Here is a 16,610-nt window from a genome sequence, read left to right as displayed (position 1 = left end):
ACAATGAGATAGACAATGTGAAACTTAGTGGGTCAATAGTGACCTTATGTTTGTTATCATATGTATGGATCCATGGATATGGATATGCATTCTAACACCAAACAATTCAAATTTAAATTAAAAACCATTCCCATTAACAATGATTGGTTAGTAGAACCCACATCCACCCAAAATGTAAAAAGTGAGGATTACAAATAGAATAACCTTTACAACATTTTGTGCCTATTAAAGTACATCATTTATTTTATCAACATTACAGTAAATTTGAGTATATGCTTTTCATAAATACTTTAAGTTGATTTGAACATATTGTTATGGGTAGTATTTATGAGTATGACATTTAAAAAGATTTATATACTCTACTATAAAAATTTATATATTATCATTATATTATCAATAAATTTATTCAACTTAAAAGTGTTAATAAAACATAATGATATAGTGATAGCATATAAAATTCATATCGGTACATATATATATATATATATATATTTTTTTTTTCTGAAGTATAAACAAAAAAAAATGTATATAATGGGAATGTGGATAAAAAATGTCTGTTGTTCTTGTTGATTAGTGAAAGGAAGAGAGAGAGATTGAGAGAGAGAGAGAGAGAGAGATTGAGAGAGAGAATGGAAGCAGCAATGGGATTGATGCGAAGGATTCCGGCGAAGCACACAGACACAGCACTCTCTGCGCTTCTGAGCCTTATGCCTAATCACTCTTCCGATCTTCTCTCCCAAATCGATCAACCCCTTCAGGTCATTTTGCCAAGAAAAATTGATCATTTATCATTCCATTTCTCTCTTTCTTTTGTAGGTATTATTGTGTTTCAATTTTAATTACTCTTGTCAATTTTTGATGACAAAACAGGTTTTGTGTGATGTGGATTCTGGGAAGGAGTTCATATTGTGTGAATATAACAGAGATGCTGATTCTTACAGGTTAATTATGCATGTTGTTCATAATATTCTTATTCATGATCAACCTTTTTTTGTTGTCAACCACATTTTACACTTTTTTATTTCTTTCCTTTTATCTTATCTTAATATTCAGGTAATTTTTACTTCATCGAAGCATAATCAAGTCGATTTTTATGAAGGAAAATATCGCTGGATGAGACTTGAGATTATTTATGTAACCTAGTTTGGGGTTTTGAAGTAAACATCTAATTGGGCCTGAAACCTAAAACACTGACATGATTGTTATATATATGAGGTATAGATATAGCAAGCTGTTAGTGCATGAGAAAATCATAGTAAGAGCAGATAATTGCAGAAAAGTTCTGCTACTGCAAAATTGTATGGTTAACTTAACATTTTTTAATCAAATAAATAAAATTCTATGTTTTTCCCCAAATAAATTTTACTGTCATGTTTATGAGTATGGCAGTGATTATAAAATTAAAAATGTCATTATAATTTAGGAAAAACTTGAACTTGAATTGGAGACCAGTACAGACATTTAATGCTATGGAGTTATTTCTTATAGATAGATCCGTAAGTTATTTCTCGTGTCTTGTTATCCCTTCTTTTGATGTTTATTGTATTTAGAGAAGGACATGTTAAACTTATGGCTGTATTTTATCTCTCTGCAGATCACCTTGGTCAAATAAATACCACCCATCATTAGAAGACGGGTCCCTCCCTTCTTTAGAATTGAGGAAACTTGAAGTTGAAGCAAATGACATATTTGCGATATATCGTGACCAGTGAGGTCCTTTACTTGCTGCATCTTTTTGAGCTAATGTGTTTTTTTAGTTTTCATATTAAGAAACTTTTATGCCTAGTAACTTTTTACCTAATTTTTGTTTTATAAAAAAAGGCCCAATGCACGAGGCTCCCATCTAGTGGGGTCTGGGTAGATGTATACAACCTTACCAAACTTTTGTTTTATGCAAAGAAAATAAATTGAATTTGATCATTGTGTGTCCTCTTCTTTCTATCTACCTTAATATATTTATTTATTTTGTTTTAAAAAAGTAAGTGCCATTAATCGATAATGCCATAGATATTATGAAGGTGGCATTTCATCAGTTTACATGTGGGAAGATGACAATGAAGGTTTTGTAGCCTGTTTTCTAATAAAGAAAGGTAAGCCTGTATTTTGGAGTATATTCTGGTGGACTACACTTCACATCCTTTTTATGTTTCTGATGTATGCATTTTATCATGATTAAAGATGGCTCAAAGACAGGCCAAGGTCGACGAGGCTATCTAGAGGAAGGATCATGGGATGCTATACACGTTATAGAGGTATGATGTTTTTTGTGTGGAAGACATAGCATCCGGACCTGCAGCTTCAGGCTTGCCTTTATTTTTGGAAAACTAAAACATATATTTAGTTCTAATTTTTTTAGTTTCTTTTCTTGCAAGTTGATTAGGTATTTCCTAGTGATGCTCTTTTTTATGTTAATTAAGGTGGGACCAGAGGAAGAAGAAAACACCAATTATCGTTTAACCAGTACAGTTATGCTGACTTTGACTACAAACAATGAATCATCAGGGACTTTCAGTTTGTCTGGATCAATTAGACGGCAGGTACTTTATACATGGAATTTGCTCACATTGATAATTAGATGTTAGTTAGTAATTGCATGAGTTTGATTTTATTTCTTTATGGAGAAGCCATGTCATGAACAATGCACCTTTATTGAATATTTAAATATTTAATTACATGGTTGTTGGTTGAGTAAGCAATGCAGATTGCACAAGTCTTTATAACTTTTTGTAAACCCATCAGATGTATAACTACCAATAAATTGGGTATATTAGGGTAGTCACTAATGTAATAAGTGCCCTGAAGCGCTGGCTCTATCCCTAAAACATTCAATTACCATAAGGTATGAAAGCTTTGAAATCTTGCTTAGTCAAGGAAAAAAATGTTTAATAAGTTCCAGAACAGGCTATGCACATGTCTTCCCTGCTTTGACTTAAATACGCCTTACTAATTTCAATTCATAACTTTGTCATTGTTCTAAATCTTAAATCTCCTGCCGTTTGCGATTTCAGGCAAGTTCTCAACTTTTTATTAGTGTATAGTGTTTCATTTTAGCTGTTTAAGCTGGTCAATAGTATTTATTGATACAAACCAGCATTATTTACATTATAGTTTTTTCTGCTATTTTGGACATGCGTAATATCTATGATACTGTCTTTTTAGCATGCCATTGTGTTGTATATTTTTATTTTTAGCTTACAGATGACAGACCAATAAATGCAACCTCCAAAAAATTGATCAAGGTGAAAATCAGTGCAGTTTACGGGTGCACATATACTGTCCCACACTTAGAGCCACCCTACGTGCCATGACCATGTGATTGGTTGAAAAAAATATATTTAAGTTAAACTTTAATTTTTAAGTAATTTCCTAACCAATCATAAGGTCATGGCACATGGAGTGACACTAAGTGTAGGAGAGCAGATGTGCACCCGCAATTTACTAGTTGAAAATGGGTCTGATATTGATATTAGTGGTAGGAACAATGATTAGGATGCCAAATATTAGTATTAGACTTACATTAAGTACCAAGAAGCTAGCCTAGGTGGAATAGCATCCATCATTCAGGCAGTGAAATCTTTGTTGATGTTTAAAAAAGACTTAGAAGAGCCATATGACAATCCGACTCATGGCAAATCGGAATACTTCTTACAGCTGATTATTGATCACTTAGTAACAATGCCTTCAGATTATTCACTTACCATCTGAATCCTAAATTTATGGATAGTATGCACTTATATGATATGCTTTATTGCATCTTGCTTTGATCACATTGCTTCTTTACTTGGTATATTCAATCCTAAAGTAGTTTTCCTCATATCTTAGATGACTATGAGGCTATCAGTTGCTGATGGACATCTTTGTAACATGGGAAGGATGATTGAAGAAATGGAGAGTAAGCTGAGGTACTCACTAGATCAGGTATTTCTTGATGATTACATGATACAACTGTATATTTGTTATATTCAAGATCAGCTTCTTACTTTCTTTTACTTGTTCTTTGGTTGGGGAGGGTGGGGACTAAAGATCTTGTCGCCTTCTGGGAACTAATCAAATTTAATAATTGGTTCGTTCTTGGCTTTGACATTTCAAATGAGGACGGACGCAATATAAATATAGTTTATCATTATGTATATTACAGGTATACTTTGGAAAAACAAGAGAAATGGTTTGCACTCTAAGACCACCATCTGAAGTGGCACAGATCAGAATCCCTGAGAGCTGATTTGCGATTACATGGCGTTGCCGATAGAAGTATTACTTTGTTTCCTTTATATGCTTTAAGCTTAATTGGCATGTAATGTATCACAACATATGAATTAGGTAGTTTCACTTCACAAGACATGTGGTAGTTGGTGTTTGGGATGATCTATGTTTTGCAGAGCCAGTTCTGTTTGTTGTTTGAATGTAAACTTTTGTGTTTTGTAGTGATTAGCACCATGTTTGTTGTTTTACTGAAATGATGTTCCAGCACATCAGCTAGAATTCCAAGACTGGTTTTTATTTGCAGAAACTGATTTCCTTCAACTTTAATGGCCATCTGTTGAAAGACAAAATTATAAGACTGTCCCATGCGAAATAAACGAATTCAAAAACCACATTAAGTTACTTTGAACACATAAATAGTTCATTGAACACAACAAACTAATTCAATCATAAAATTAACAACGGAATGAAGTGATTTCTTCAACAATACTGCAACCCCGAAATAAACCACATGTTTAGCCTTAGGATGCTAAAAAACTGTAATAACAAATGGTACACACCTTACCAATGTAAGTAAATCAGTAATCGGAAAAAATAACAAATTTGGCAGTGTAAAATCTTCATACACTTTTAGCAATAAATTACAACTAAAAAAATGTTAATGAAGAAAAGTTACTTAAGCACATCATAGTTATGCTACACAAGGTGGGTTGGCAAAAGGTACTGTGACACAAGATGAACTGAAAACACTGTCAAGCCACTCAATCCAACTTGAGAAATGTAATGCAGTGACAAGCTTTTCCTTCATGAAACACCCTCTAAGGAAAAATGGATAGTTTCAACCATTACACTTTAACTCTAACCCTTTACCGGTCTTGCTTCTAAACCTCCTTCAGGCCGTCTTACAAGATTGAAGGGCTTGTATGTCCGAAGAAGTTTATCCCATACACAAAAGAATGGCTGAGAATAATTGTATTTCACACCTTGCAGTTGATGATGGATATCATGATAAGCTGTGTTATTCTGGAAAAATAAATGGAAGATATTGCCGGGCAACCAAAGTCCGCAGTGATCATCGACGGTTTTCACCACAGCGAAGCAGAAGAATACAACAGCTGTTCTTGCAGTCATCCCCGAGGCAAGGTACGAGATGGCGCCGCCTACTGTGTCAAGTAGTAGACCTTCAATGGGGTGGTTGTAAAGGGCTCCTACTGCATAAGGAACTACCAGTCGATGATGTTGAGAGTGGACATGACGGTATAGAAACTTATTCTGATGCATGTAACGATGCACAAAGTACTGCCATGTGTCCATCACAAACATCGCGATAAGGATCTGCAAAACTTGCCTGGGGATAGAAGGCTGCACTACATCCTCTGATGCATTTCTTGTTGCAGTCAACTGCAGAATCGTAGCAAGCATATTAGTCATCCAACAATAGCTAAAGAGTATTTCTACAGAAAATTCTGTGCTCTAGCATCGGACATTTTTTATAGAAAAGCAAGAAAGACATTACACCATATATTTTGGTAAATATGCATTAGTTTATACATTTAATAAGTATATCATGCACAACAAGGTTTATACCTTTAATGAGTATATTATGCATAACAATGAATTCATGTTATTTATAAATATGATTTTTGTCATCATATTTATACAATTTTTGACGCATTAGTTTATACTACCTTCTCTCTAACGCATGCATTCCTAATCTGGATTTTGATTGGAAGTCTTATAGTTGTCCTAAAATACAGGAATAAATACACTTTGTTAAGCTTGGAGTATCTTTAATCCCATCTGTTATAGTACAATTATATTTATATGGCTTCTCTTTGGAGCTCTGGTCATGGATGTTTCAAGGGAATTTCTGTTCTAATATAAAAAGAGATTGCACAGCTCTGTTCTATTTTGACCCATTTTGGTTAGCTATTAAGTTTATCATTTTAGAAGAGTTTCTTATGTTCCCTCCAGATATACTATCTCTCCTTTCTTCCTCATGATATTGTTCCTTTATCAGGGATAAAAAGGTAGGATATAAGTTCAGGCCAAGATTTAGAGTAAAATGAACCTAAGTTCCCATCAATGGAGCATCGATCAATGAAAATCCGAATACTCTAATTCAAATGTAAGTTAAACCTCAAAATAAACTAGCAACTAAAACATACATTAATGCATATCTATATTTAACGAAGAGACCGTTCATGTCACTTAACACCTTCATTGATGATCAATTAATTCTGTCAATTTTGCTCAAAATATTATAAGTAAAAAATTTGTTCATCTTATGCAAAAAAAATAGCTTGAAGGAACTGATCCCACAACATTTTGCAAGTCATAGCAAAAGGGCAATAAAAACAGAAACATGAAGATAGAAATACAGAAGAAAAGTTGGTGTTACAGAAGCAACAACAAGAATCAGGGTTCAGGGATATATAATAGAAGCTAGAGAATGAAATAACCTTTTAACTTAAAATGCTACTAGCTATAAATGTGCACAAAAGCAACAACAAACTAGGTAGAATACATAAGAAAAATGGAGTAACAATTTAAACAAAAACAAGATTGCCAACAAAAGTGAGAACATATATTACTAGTCGAAATTAAATGAAATGTACTGACCAAGGAGAGTGCAACTATTGCTTGAACAAGCTGCTGAAGCAAAACACCCTTCACAACAGCTGAAAAGGGCACCAAATTCTTCTGTTCCTCGTCTCTCTTAGTGTGCAACCGATAATTATCTAAAGGTGGCAGCAACTGATAAAACCCAGCATATATCCAATAAACCAAAATAGGGGCAAATGTGCCCATCACTTCATCACTCACATAATCTTCCCAGAAAACCATTATACGAATTTAAAAGTGAAAACAAATCAACTTTGAGCAAAAACAACCGAACCCGGAATCAAACTCAGCAAGTCAAAGCTGCATTACAGATAAAGATCTTAATTTGGACAAGTTCCTTCACACCCTAAAAAGGAAAAATCAAAACTTTAAGTTGTTTAGCAGACAGAAAAAGAAAGAAAATAATTTAAATGAAAAAACACAGCTTCCACCATATTTATACAGCATCATCATTAAGCTTCAGAAAACCCAAATTAAGCAAAACAAATAATAAATTAAGAGGCAACAATCTTTGCATTAGACCATATTGAATTCACACAACCTAAGAATTAAAAAACAAAAAATTGAAACTTTCCAACACATAACAAAAAATTAATCACAAAGCATGAAACTTTCCAACAATGCAGAAGAACCCATAATAGAATGTGACAAAAATGACTTACCAGGATAAACAGATGATGGAAACAGGTTCAACAGTGAAACCCTGGTCCTTTAGAAAAATGCATATTTGGATCAGATCTAGGACCTAATTAGTGTGAGAGAATAAACAGTGGGTAGAGTTATGAGATTGGAAAATGTTGAAAAGTTTAAGAATTTGTTCCTTTTTTAGGCTTTTGTCTTCTCCCTTTGCCTCCCCACAAAGAGAAAAAGAACCAACTACCATGACCTACATGCTTTTGTTTATGTCTTGTCTTTTTTTCAAAAATGGAGGCTGTCATGAATACACGTGCTGCTATATTATCATCATGATCAACCTCTTCTTCAATCACTACCCTTCAAATTATTTCCCATATAATCTATAAATAACATGTTTAAAGGCTTTAAGCACAATTTAAAATTAAATATAACAAAAGATATATGGTAATCCTCATTAACCAGCGATTTTCTCTAACTCCTTTAACCAAATACTTTTTCATTCATAAAATTCAGATTTCAATTTCTACTTGCTAGAAATCAATCTGTTAAGTGTTAACCATTTATTAATTGTTCAGAACAAATCTTATGCAAAGTTGTTAAACCTTTTGATAAGGTTGAACGTAATAATTACTTTTTATCAAATTTTCTAATTGTTAAAATTAATTATATTTAATATAGAACAGATATTAAATACCAATGTAATTATCATTTGAAATAGGATGAAACTATTAACACTCAGTTTTACATTTTTATCAATCAATGACAGTTTTATTGCAAACAATATGCTATCAATTTTTCCAACAATGCAGAAGAACTCATAATTTATCATAATCCAAATGCTTTTATATATATATATATATATATATTGGGTTGAGTATCTTAATACTCTCTTCTAATACATTTTGGCTTATAAAAAAATGCTATAATGATTTGAATGTGAAGATAAGTTAAAACTATTATCATATGTCAACAATGTGTTAGTCTAGTAATGTAAGACACTACTAAATTTTCATAGTAAAAAATTTCATTCATTTGAGTGACATTTGTTACAAGAGGAAACCACGAAACCCAAAAGAAATTAGTTCTATTCAAAAGAAAAGCAAGAATCCAGGTTCGAGTCTTGTGGATTGAAAAAATGTCTGTTGGCAGAGTTAGCCTTATGTATCTATGAATGTTCTCGGCTCAGACAGGATTGCCTACAGTGCGAGGATACATGTCGGAAACCAAAAACCTTACGTGGAATATGATAATATTAAAACCAATCCAAATCTATCAAGTACAACCAAACTCACATAGAGCCTGTGCTCATCTTCAACCATCATCACTTGATTGAAACTTAATGTTCACGCAACACTTAATCCAATTGAGCTCACACTCTCACATTTTCACTCAAACCACTGAATCAAATGAAGTTTCCTATTAGTACCCACCCACTCCAAATCGCTTCCTTCTTTGACTTGACCACAACACTATCCTCACCCTTTCCCTCAAACCATTTTTTCCACGCACACATTTCTCAATTTCGATTAACTTTTCAATCTCCAAATTCTCATACCCAGACTGTTATAATTCTATCATGTAGTTCTGGGTTTCTGCTTTTACAACCTTGATTAAAAAAAGTTCCGTTTTTTTCCCTGGTTGTAAAATTTCATCACCTGGTTTTTTATTTAGGGTTTTATCCTCGATTCTGGATACCCAAATATTCGAATCGTATCATATATTTCTGGGTTTTAGGTTTTGCCACTTGTCAATCAAAAAGTTTCTATTTTTGTGTGTTGGGTTAGGATTTTTTGCCTTAATTTTCCTTTGATCGAAAATGGGTGCGGCTTTAGAATCTGGTTCTGCTGATTGTTTGAGCAAAGTGATGTCGTCGATGCCTGGTTTTCGTTTCCATCCCACTGATGAGGAACTTGTCATGTACTATCTTAAGAGGAAGATTTGTGGGAAAAGGTTGAAGCTTGATGTGATTTACGAAACTGATGTGTACAAGTGTGATCCTGAGGAGTTGCCTGGTATTTTTCTCTCCTCTAAGAACCTCTTGTGTTTAAGCCACTTTCTATCTTTTGTTGTTGTTGATTGTTGTGGCGTTGACTTGTGTTTGCTTCAGTTTTTTAGGTTGTGTTTTATTTGGTTTCTATTGAATTTTGTTTTGCTTTGTTTGATTAGGAGTTGTTGCTTTTTATCTGAATGTTTTGATCTTCAGGGGGTAGAGTGTTTCTATGAGTTACCCTTACATAGCGTTGATCCCAAATGGAAGACTTTTTTTTTAATTCTGGTACTTTTGTGTCTGGATTTTATTGATGTAGCATTATATACTTGGGTTTGTTTAGATCATTTGGGTGATATGGTGGGAATTTCTCATCAATCGAAGCTTGTTTCAGTGTTGTCAATATTTGGTAGATTTGTAGAAACATGATTTGGTGATCTGTTTGTAAATTTGGTTTAATTGTAGCTTTCTTACTTTATTTGTCAAATTTGCAAATGATACTCTTTTTGGTAATTAGGATTGAATGGCTAATCACATTTGCTATTGTAACATAACCATTTATTGGAGTTGTGGTTTTTGATTGATGCTCTAAAGTTGCAGTTACTCCTATGGAAATGAATTATAAAGATAGGCTAAGATGCTGGTATATTACGACCGGTCTGACAATTTTAATCCCGATATTGATTCAGTTTGTTGATATATTAGTATATTATTATATACAAACTTTCTTCTTGTTTGATTGCTTATTGTCTGTGATATTTTGCAGGGCTTTCTGTACTAAAAACTGGAGATAGGCAATGGTTCTTTTTCTGTCGTAGAGATAGGAAGTATCCTAATGGTGCAAGGTCTAATCGAGGAACTAGACGTGGGTACTGGAAAGCAACAGGAAAAGATCGTAATGTGACCTGCAATAATCGGGCAGTTGGAGTGAAAAAGACACTGGTTTTCTATAGAGGAAGAGCTCCTAGTGGTGAGCGGACTGATTGGGTTATGCATGAATACACCATGGATGAAGGTGAACTTCAGAGATGCCAGGGTGTTGAGGTATCACCTTTAAGTAGCCTTATTCCTTGAAATTTCTTGTTTTATTCTTATAGTTACTCATTTTGATAACAGAGAGAGAGAGTATTATTTCATGACTTCGGGTTTTGATTTATATTCATTATATCAGGACTATTATGCTCTCTACAAAGTTTTCAAGAAAAGTGGACCTGGTCCTAAAAATGGTGAACAGTACGGCGCTCCATTTAAAGAAGAAGAGTGGGCTGATGACAACATTGTAGATTTTAGCATTAGCTCAGCTGATCGTGAAGTTGATATTCCCAATACTGCCACTGTTAGTTATAACCAGCTGCAGCCTTTGTTAGATGATGAAATTGGGGACGTTATTAACGGAATGTTGGATTATGAGCTTTTCCTTGACCAGCAACATGTGATTGATCATCCTGGCTTTCCTCTGGTACGTGTTCTTCCCAAAAGTTCTTCCAAGTTTTTATTAATTTTGTTCTGGCTTCTCTATTTATTTATTTTGAGGAAGGAAGGGTATTATTTGGCACCATGTAATGTAATAAATTTTAATTTCCACTTCTCCAACTTTTAATCATGGTGCCTGTGAACTGATCCATTTGACAGCAAAAAAATTGCAACTTGTGAACGGGTTTTACTGGTAATGTTATTTCTTTAGTAAAAAAATTTGAAAATTTGTAGTTCCAATTCCGGATTTGTAGAAAACAATAATACCATGTTTGAATATCTCTACCAAATAAAGAAAACAGGATGGTGGTTTCTCTTTTAACTCCACACTCGTGTTTTCTGTTTTTCAGTATTTGTTGATTTTAATGTCGCTCTTCCCTTCTACAATTTTTTTAAAGCTGCTAATGATCAATTGCTTGTTTAATTCTGATATTGTTGTTTCGAAGAGTACCTTTTTAACTGAAGTTTTTAATGAACCATATAGGTTGTTTCTGAAGAAACACAAAGTACTGTGGTGGATCAATTCTCTGATGCTGTATTCCCTGAGCCAAGTGGTGGTATCTTTCACTCGGTCGGCCAGCCTCGTGATTTGCTGCCTAGCTTTGACTTCAACCAATCTGTAGTTACTTCTCATTTGCATGTTTCTGAAGCACCTGAGGTTACTTCCACTCCCAACATTCAAATTGAAGAGTTCCACTTTTGTGAGGAAGACTTCTTGGAAATTAATGATCTCATTGGTAGTGAACCTACACTGTCAAATGTGGAAAACCCTTTTGAGAGCCTGCAATTTGAAGATGGGTTAAGTGAATATGATCTGTTCCAAGATGCAGAGATGTTTCTTCCCGAATTGGGATCAATCACTCAGGCTACCGTTTCACATGCATCCATGAATTCCCTACACAGCAATGTTCAAAGTCAAAATTATCACTGGCAGCCCAATCCAGATGATGCAAATCTAACTGGCGCCGAATTCTGGATGCATGGTGAAAGAAATACCCCGATTCAAGCTGAAGTCTCTTTTGATTCTTCCTCTCTACCAACCACAGGTATACTTATCAGTACAAGCTACAGTGTGGCTCAAGCCTCAAATAATGATTTTTACTGTCTTTGATTTGGATGAAGATGCAAGCTTCAAATCTCATTTGTGCTGAACTCACACTTTACTGCTCCCGGGGTTCACATGCCATCTTATGCGTGGCAGAAACCTTTCTGGAGTATAAATTTTGCACCATCTTTGAGAGCTTTCAAAACTTAAATTAAGATTTCTTACTATACATTCCCTCTGGGAAAATGTCATTCGAGCCAGTTTCAAGTGGCTTTCTGTAAAAGAAAAAATTGTTATAGGCTATCTCTAATATATGCTAGTTTCTTCTGGTCATATTTAGGTATTGTATGTGAATCTGCCAGTTTTCTGGCTGAAGGCAATGACAATAAAAGTAGCATGGTGGAAGATGTTGCTACAAGTGGATTCTCCTCCGCTCTCTGGGCATTTGTTGAGTCAATACCTACCACTCCTGCATCGGCTGCGGACAATGCTTTGGTGAACCGGGCATTGAGTCGAATGTCTAGCTTCAGCAGGGTGAAGATTAATCACAAACACACTAACATTGCCGGGGAAGGTAAAGACACACCAACTGTAAAGAGAGCAAGCAGAAACAGGGTTTTATTCCTTTCCTTCCCAATTATTATTGCTTTATGTGCTTTCTTGTGGATTTCTGTTGGAACCTTACGAGTTCTGGGGAGATGCATCTCTCCTTAAATATGTACGATCCAAGTTTTGCTGCTATATATATATACATATTCTCTGGGATCTTCTCAGAATGACTGAAACAGTAGTGCTCTAACATATTCTGAAAATAAATAAAAAAGTAAACTTTATTCATTGTGAATATTGAAGTCAAGGCTATATATATCTTGGTTCAAGAGAAGGGAGTTAGTTTTATAGGAATATTTGTGGCGGATTGGTAAGTTAGTAACCAGAATTTTGGTGAAGTTGTTAAAGTAGTTAATCTAAGTCTTTTATGTAGTTTCATTTTTTATGCTCCAATGTTAAATGTCTTGGTTGGATCAACTTGGAGAGCAGTGTCACATTCTCTGATGTGTAAATTGCACTGACAGTTTAACGATGTATAACGATGTATGCACTATCAGCGCATCTTTCACCATTCATTTGTTAATAAGTATCTTGTGTCCTGGTCCCTTCTGGAAGTAATTAAATAAGAGGAAAACAAATGTAGTAAGGATAATGTATGAGTTTTATATATTGTCATTGCATTATTTATCGTTGACGTTTCAAAATTCAAGGTGAATGATATAATAATTATGTATAAGTCATTATATGGACAGAACATAGATATTACACTTATTAATTAATGACATTGTATGTTGGAGAAATTTTATTTGATGGAAATGTACTGTATTCTGAACTCCTAGCAACAAACTTTTTCTGGACTAGTAAAATGGGAGTGACATTTCACTTATAAATATTAATATTTATTTTAGACAATCTATGGTCTTTATGATTTTGTTTTTGTTTTGTTTCGAGTTAGCTGTTGTTATAACATATTTTATTATTAGTATTTTATATTATTTACTATAGAAGTTTTAGGGAGGTAGTATGTTAACTATGATGTAATTAATTTGTGATATAAAAATTGTAAAAACGATAAATAAAATCTAATAATGAATGATTAAGAATAAAAGATAGTTATTGATTATAATTGTAAAAATAAAATTTAATAATCTATATTATTATTTTTTATTTTTCACAATAATAATGTTCTCATCTTAATCACTTCTTTTATTTATATATACTCAAGCCATATAAAAACGGTGCTAAAAATATATAAAAAATACTATTGATGTAGAGGGAAAAGAGTACTCTCTGGCAGTGAGCAGATATTTGTGAATTATATAAATAAGAAGAGTGAGTTATATAAATAAGAAGAGTGAGGATTTATTTACTCCAAAGTAAAAAAATTTAAATTTTGCTTTTATTTTATCATTAATTCTATAAATATCTAATAATTTAGATTTACTCACTAATTAAAATAAACAATTTAATCTCCTGATAGATACAATGGAGAATAAGTGAATCCCTCTATATTCGTCTATTCTAAAAAGGCAATCAGCTATTTCATGATACACCAAAACATTAAACAAACAGAATGAAATTATTTATGACAAAAAAATTTAACTATAAAGAGGGTGAGTCTCGACACAATGGTAACCTTGTCTATGTTGTGAACTAAAGGTCATGAGGTCAAACCCGTAGAATCAGTGTTTTTGCTTGTGTGAAAATAAAGTTGTCTATATCTATCATCCTCAGATTATACTTGGGCCATCCTTTTTATTTTGTAACTATAAAAGTTTCTAACATCTTTTCCCTTCCCTTTCTAAATGCAAGATTCAATTTTTGTCAATTCTTAAATTCAATACAATGAAATCTAAAAATGAGAAAATACATTGATAATGTAAAGGATTCTTATACCGTAAGTATATTATCCAATATTTATGAGTTAACCACTATTTGGATGCTGTAAAGTCTATTTTTTTCACATAAATTTAACTTTCTGCTTGGTCTCCAAGAAACATGAGCATCATGGTTGGTAGGTTATTAATAAAATATGAAACAAAACCATATCTCATGATATGTTGTTATACTTAATTTACCTAACCCTTAATGACTACATTAGATAGTTAGAGTAAAAGACTAAAGTTGTTTTTTTGTGTTATTAACAATTTGCATTGGTTCAAGTGGTACATGTTTGATTCTCTTTAAGCAAGAATTCGGATTCGAATCTTGTGGATGAAAAAAATACTCGTTGGGAGAGTTAGCTCCACATACTTATGGATGTTCCCGGCTCGGACATGATTGCCTCCAGTGCGAGAATAGCTGTGGGAAACAAAAAAAAAAAAAGACCAAATTTATGGTTGCGAATTTCAGGACTAAATTAACATTTACTCTTTAGTTTAACACCTCAATAAAATAAATTATAAAGAGCAAACAAAGTGATATTTTCCTACAATTTGCTTCATTGTCAAGATCATAACAATTCAACCTCCATAGTACATTTTGCCTATAAATTATTTGCAACTTGGATATTCTTCCCAATCCAATACAACAAAATAACAAGTTCCAAGTTTGAAGTTTCCCACTTGCATAAGATAAAGTTTGTTGACATTTAGCTAAACCACATTTGTGTTTGGAAGATTTTGTCAATGCCAAAATGATTCCTATAGTAAGCACCTAATTTTTATAGACATGTATTATTTTGAGTATCTGGCTAATTCTATCTCAAATGTGTAATAACATTGCAAGTACCCATATAATAATTCAACTTCATAGTTGATTATCTATAGTCTAAGGTTCTTTTTTCATATAAAGTTTTATAGTAAAATGTTATTTTTTTTCTTCATTCTAATGCTAGAATGTGCTTCAAGTTTAAATCAAAGAAACATGAGATTCTTGTAGTAATAACCCAATATGTAGTTTAAGAACTAATAATCCTTTTGCCATGTTAAATAGATTTAGTGATTTGTGTTTCCCATGTGATTTTGAAATACAAAGTTTAAAATAAGCAGATCTGGTTACACTAATTAGGACCCAGATCTGATTCACAAAAATACAAATTTGGACTATATATCATTTGACTAATGTTTTCAAATATTAATATATTGCTGCTACTATCGGTTTCTTTTCACTTTTCAAATATACCGCTCCTTCTAAATTCAATTTTACATTAATATATGTCACATTTATTTGTATGGCATAGTTACAGATAATAAAGTGAGTTTATAATTACATTTATCTCCTTAATTTCCTTACTTTCTTTATCCCTAGTAGTTTAGAATCCGTCATGGGTTATGTCTATTTTCCTACGTTATATTAAAAAAAAAATCAAGGGAAACTTTTCTAAGGTGAATTTGTATGATGCTAGAGTATAAAAATTGGTTGTACCCAATATTTATTTAATCTAAACTTAGTTAGAATTGTGAAGAGAAGGTTTTCTACTTGGTAGAGAATCAATTTATGATCCACAAAATCGAAAGTTCAAGTAATGGTGTAATTGACATAGCAACCTTATTATCTATGAAAAAAATTATAAATGAAGAATTGCAGGTCGTACTTTAGTATTGTCCATTGGATATGAGATTAAGTGAGAATCTTCCCAATTTATAATTTTATTTAAATGTACTTTTATTATATTAATTTGGTTAATTAAGAAAGAATGAGAAATTAGGTGAAAAATTAGGAATGGAATTGGCAAAATACTAGAAGTATGAATTATAGGTGCAATAATAATAGGGTTCCATATAATACACGAAAACATTTTCTCACCCAATCATATTGCTCCATCTCATAATCTAAAATCATGTTCTTCACAAACTCTCATCACCACGTGGCTTCAAATAATTCAAATCCAGGTCATATTTTTTGTGTTATATAATAATAAAGGAAGAAAAATTGAGGTCATATATTTATTTTCTCAAGGAAACAATAAAATAATAGCAATTATTATCATGTTAGTGTAATGGTGTCACACAACCTTGAAAGATGTTGACTTAGTGGTGTAAGATCTCGCTAAATATTTTGGATAATAAAAAAGTTAATAATTCAATTTTTAGGAACGACACTTATTGTGAAAGACACATATCTCAAATGAACTAATGCAGTTTATGATGT

At 32.8% G+C, this 16,610-nt stretch overlaps 3 protein-coding genes across 5 annotated transcripts; 2 read left to right on the top strand and 1 right to left on the bottom strand.

Moving 5' to 3' along the window:
* LOC109354593 (probable F-actin-capping protein subunit beta) lies at positions 542–4,482 on the top strand. Of its 2 annotated transcripts, XR_002108578.1 has the most exons (9): positions 542–758; positions 871–941; positions 1,595–1,708; positions 2,008–2,090; positions 2,179–2,252; positions 2,418–2,537; positions 3,823–3,918; positions 4,139–4,320; positions 4,353–4,472. XR_002108578.1 is itself a non-coding variant. In XM_019597194.1 (8 exons), exons 1-8 carry the CDS (start codon positions 630–632, stop codon positions 4,220–4,222), a joined length of 771 nt encoding a protein of 256 aa, XP_019452739.1. In that variant the 5' UTR covers positions 542–629; the 3' UTR covers positions 4,223–4,482. The 2 variants fall into 2 exon arrangements, 1 of the variants encoding a protein (XP_019452739.1); XM_019597194.1 differs by having other exon boundaries at positions 4,139–4,482.
* LOC109354594 (sphinganine C4-monooxygenase 1-like) lies at positions 4,667–7,721 on the bottom strand. 2 transcript variants are annotated; one of them, XM_019597196.1, is made up of 3 exons: positions 7,491–7,721; positions 6,826–7,128; positions 4,667–5,604 (listed from the first exon to the last, which is right to left on the bottom strand). In XM_019597196.1, the coding sequence occupies exons 2-3, from the start codon at positions 7,048–7,050 to the stop codon at positions 5,062–5,064; spliced, it is 768 nt and encodes a 255-aa protein (XP_019452741.1). In that variant the 5' UTR covers positions 7,051–7,128; positions 7,491–7,721; the 3' UTR covers positions 4,667–5,061. The 2 variants fall into 2 exon arrangements, with proteins under 2 accessions (XP_019452741.1, XP_019452740.1); XM_019597195.1 differs by having other exon boundaries at positions 6,826–7,174; positions 7,491–7,720.
* LOC109354591 (NAC domain-containing protein 17-like) lies at positions 8,776–12,813 on the top strand. Its single transcript, XM_019597193.1, has 5 exons — positions 8,776–9,476; positions 10,218–10,495; positions 10,623–10,910; positions 11,409–11,970; positions 12,310–12,813. Exons 1-5 carry the CDS (start codon positions 9,281–9,283, stop codon positions 12,681–12,683), a joined length of 1,698 nt encoding a protein of 565 aa, XP_019452738.1. The 5' UTR covers positions 8,776–9,280; the 3' UTR covers positions 12,684–12,813.

This window comes from Lupinus angustifolius, chromosome LG08 (genome assembly GCF_001865875.1).
Source record: "Lupinus angustifolius cultivar Tanjil chromosome LG08, LupAngTanjil_v1.0, whole genome shotgun sequence".
NCBI classification, from domain to species: Eukaryota; Viridiplantae; Streptophyta; class Magnoliopsida; order Fabales; family Fabaceae; genus Lupinus; species Lupinus angustifolius.
The sequence above is the reverse complement of the archived record's forward strand: the minus strand, read 5'-3'. Positions and strand labels throughout refer to the sequence as shown.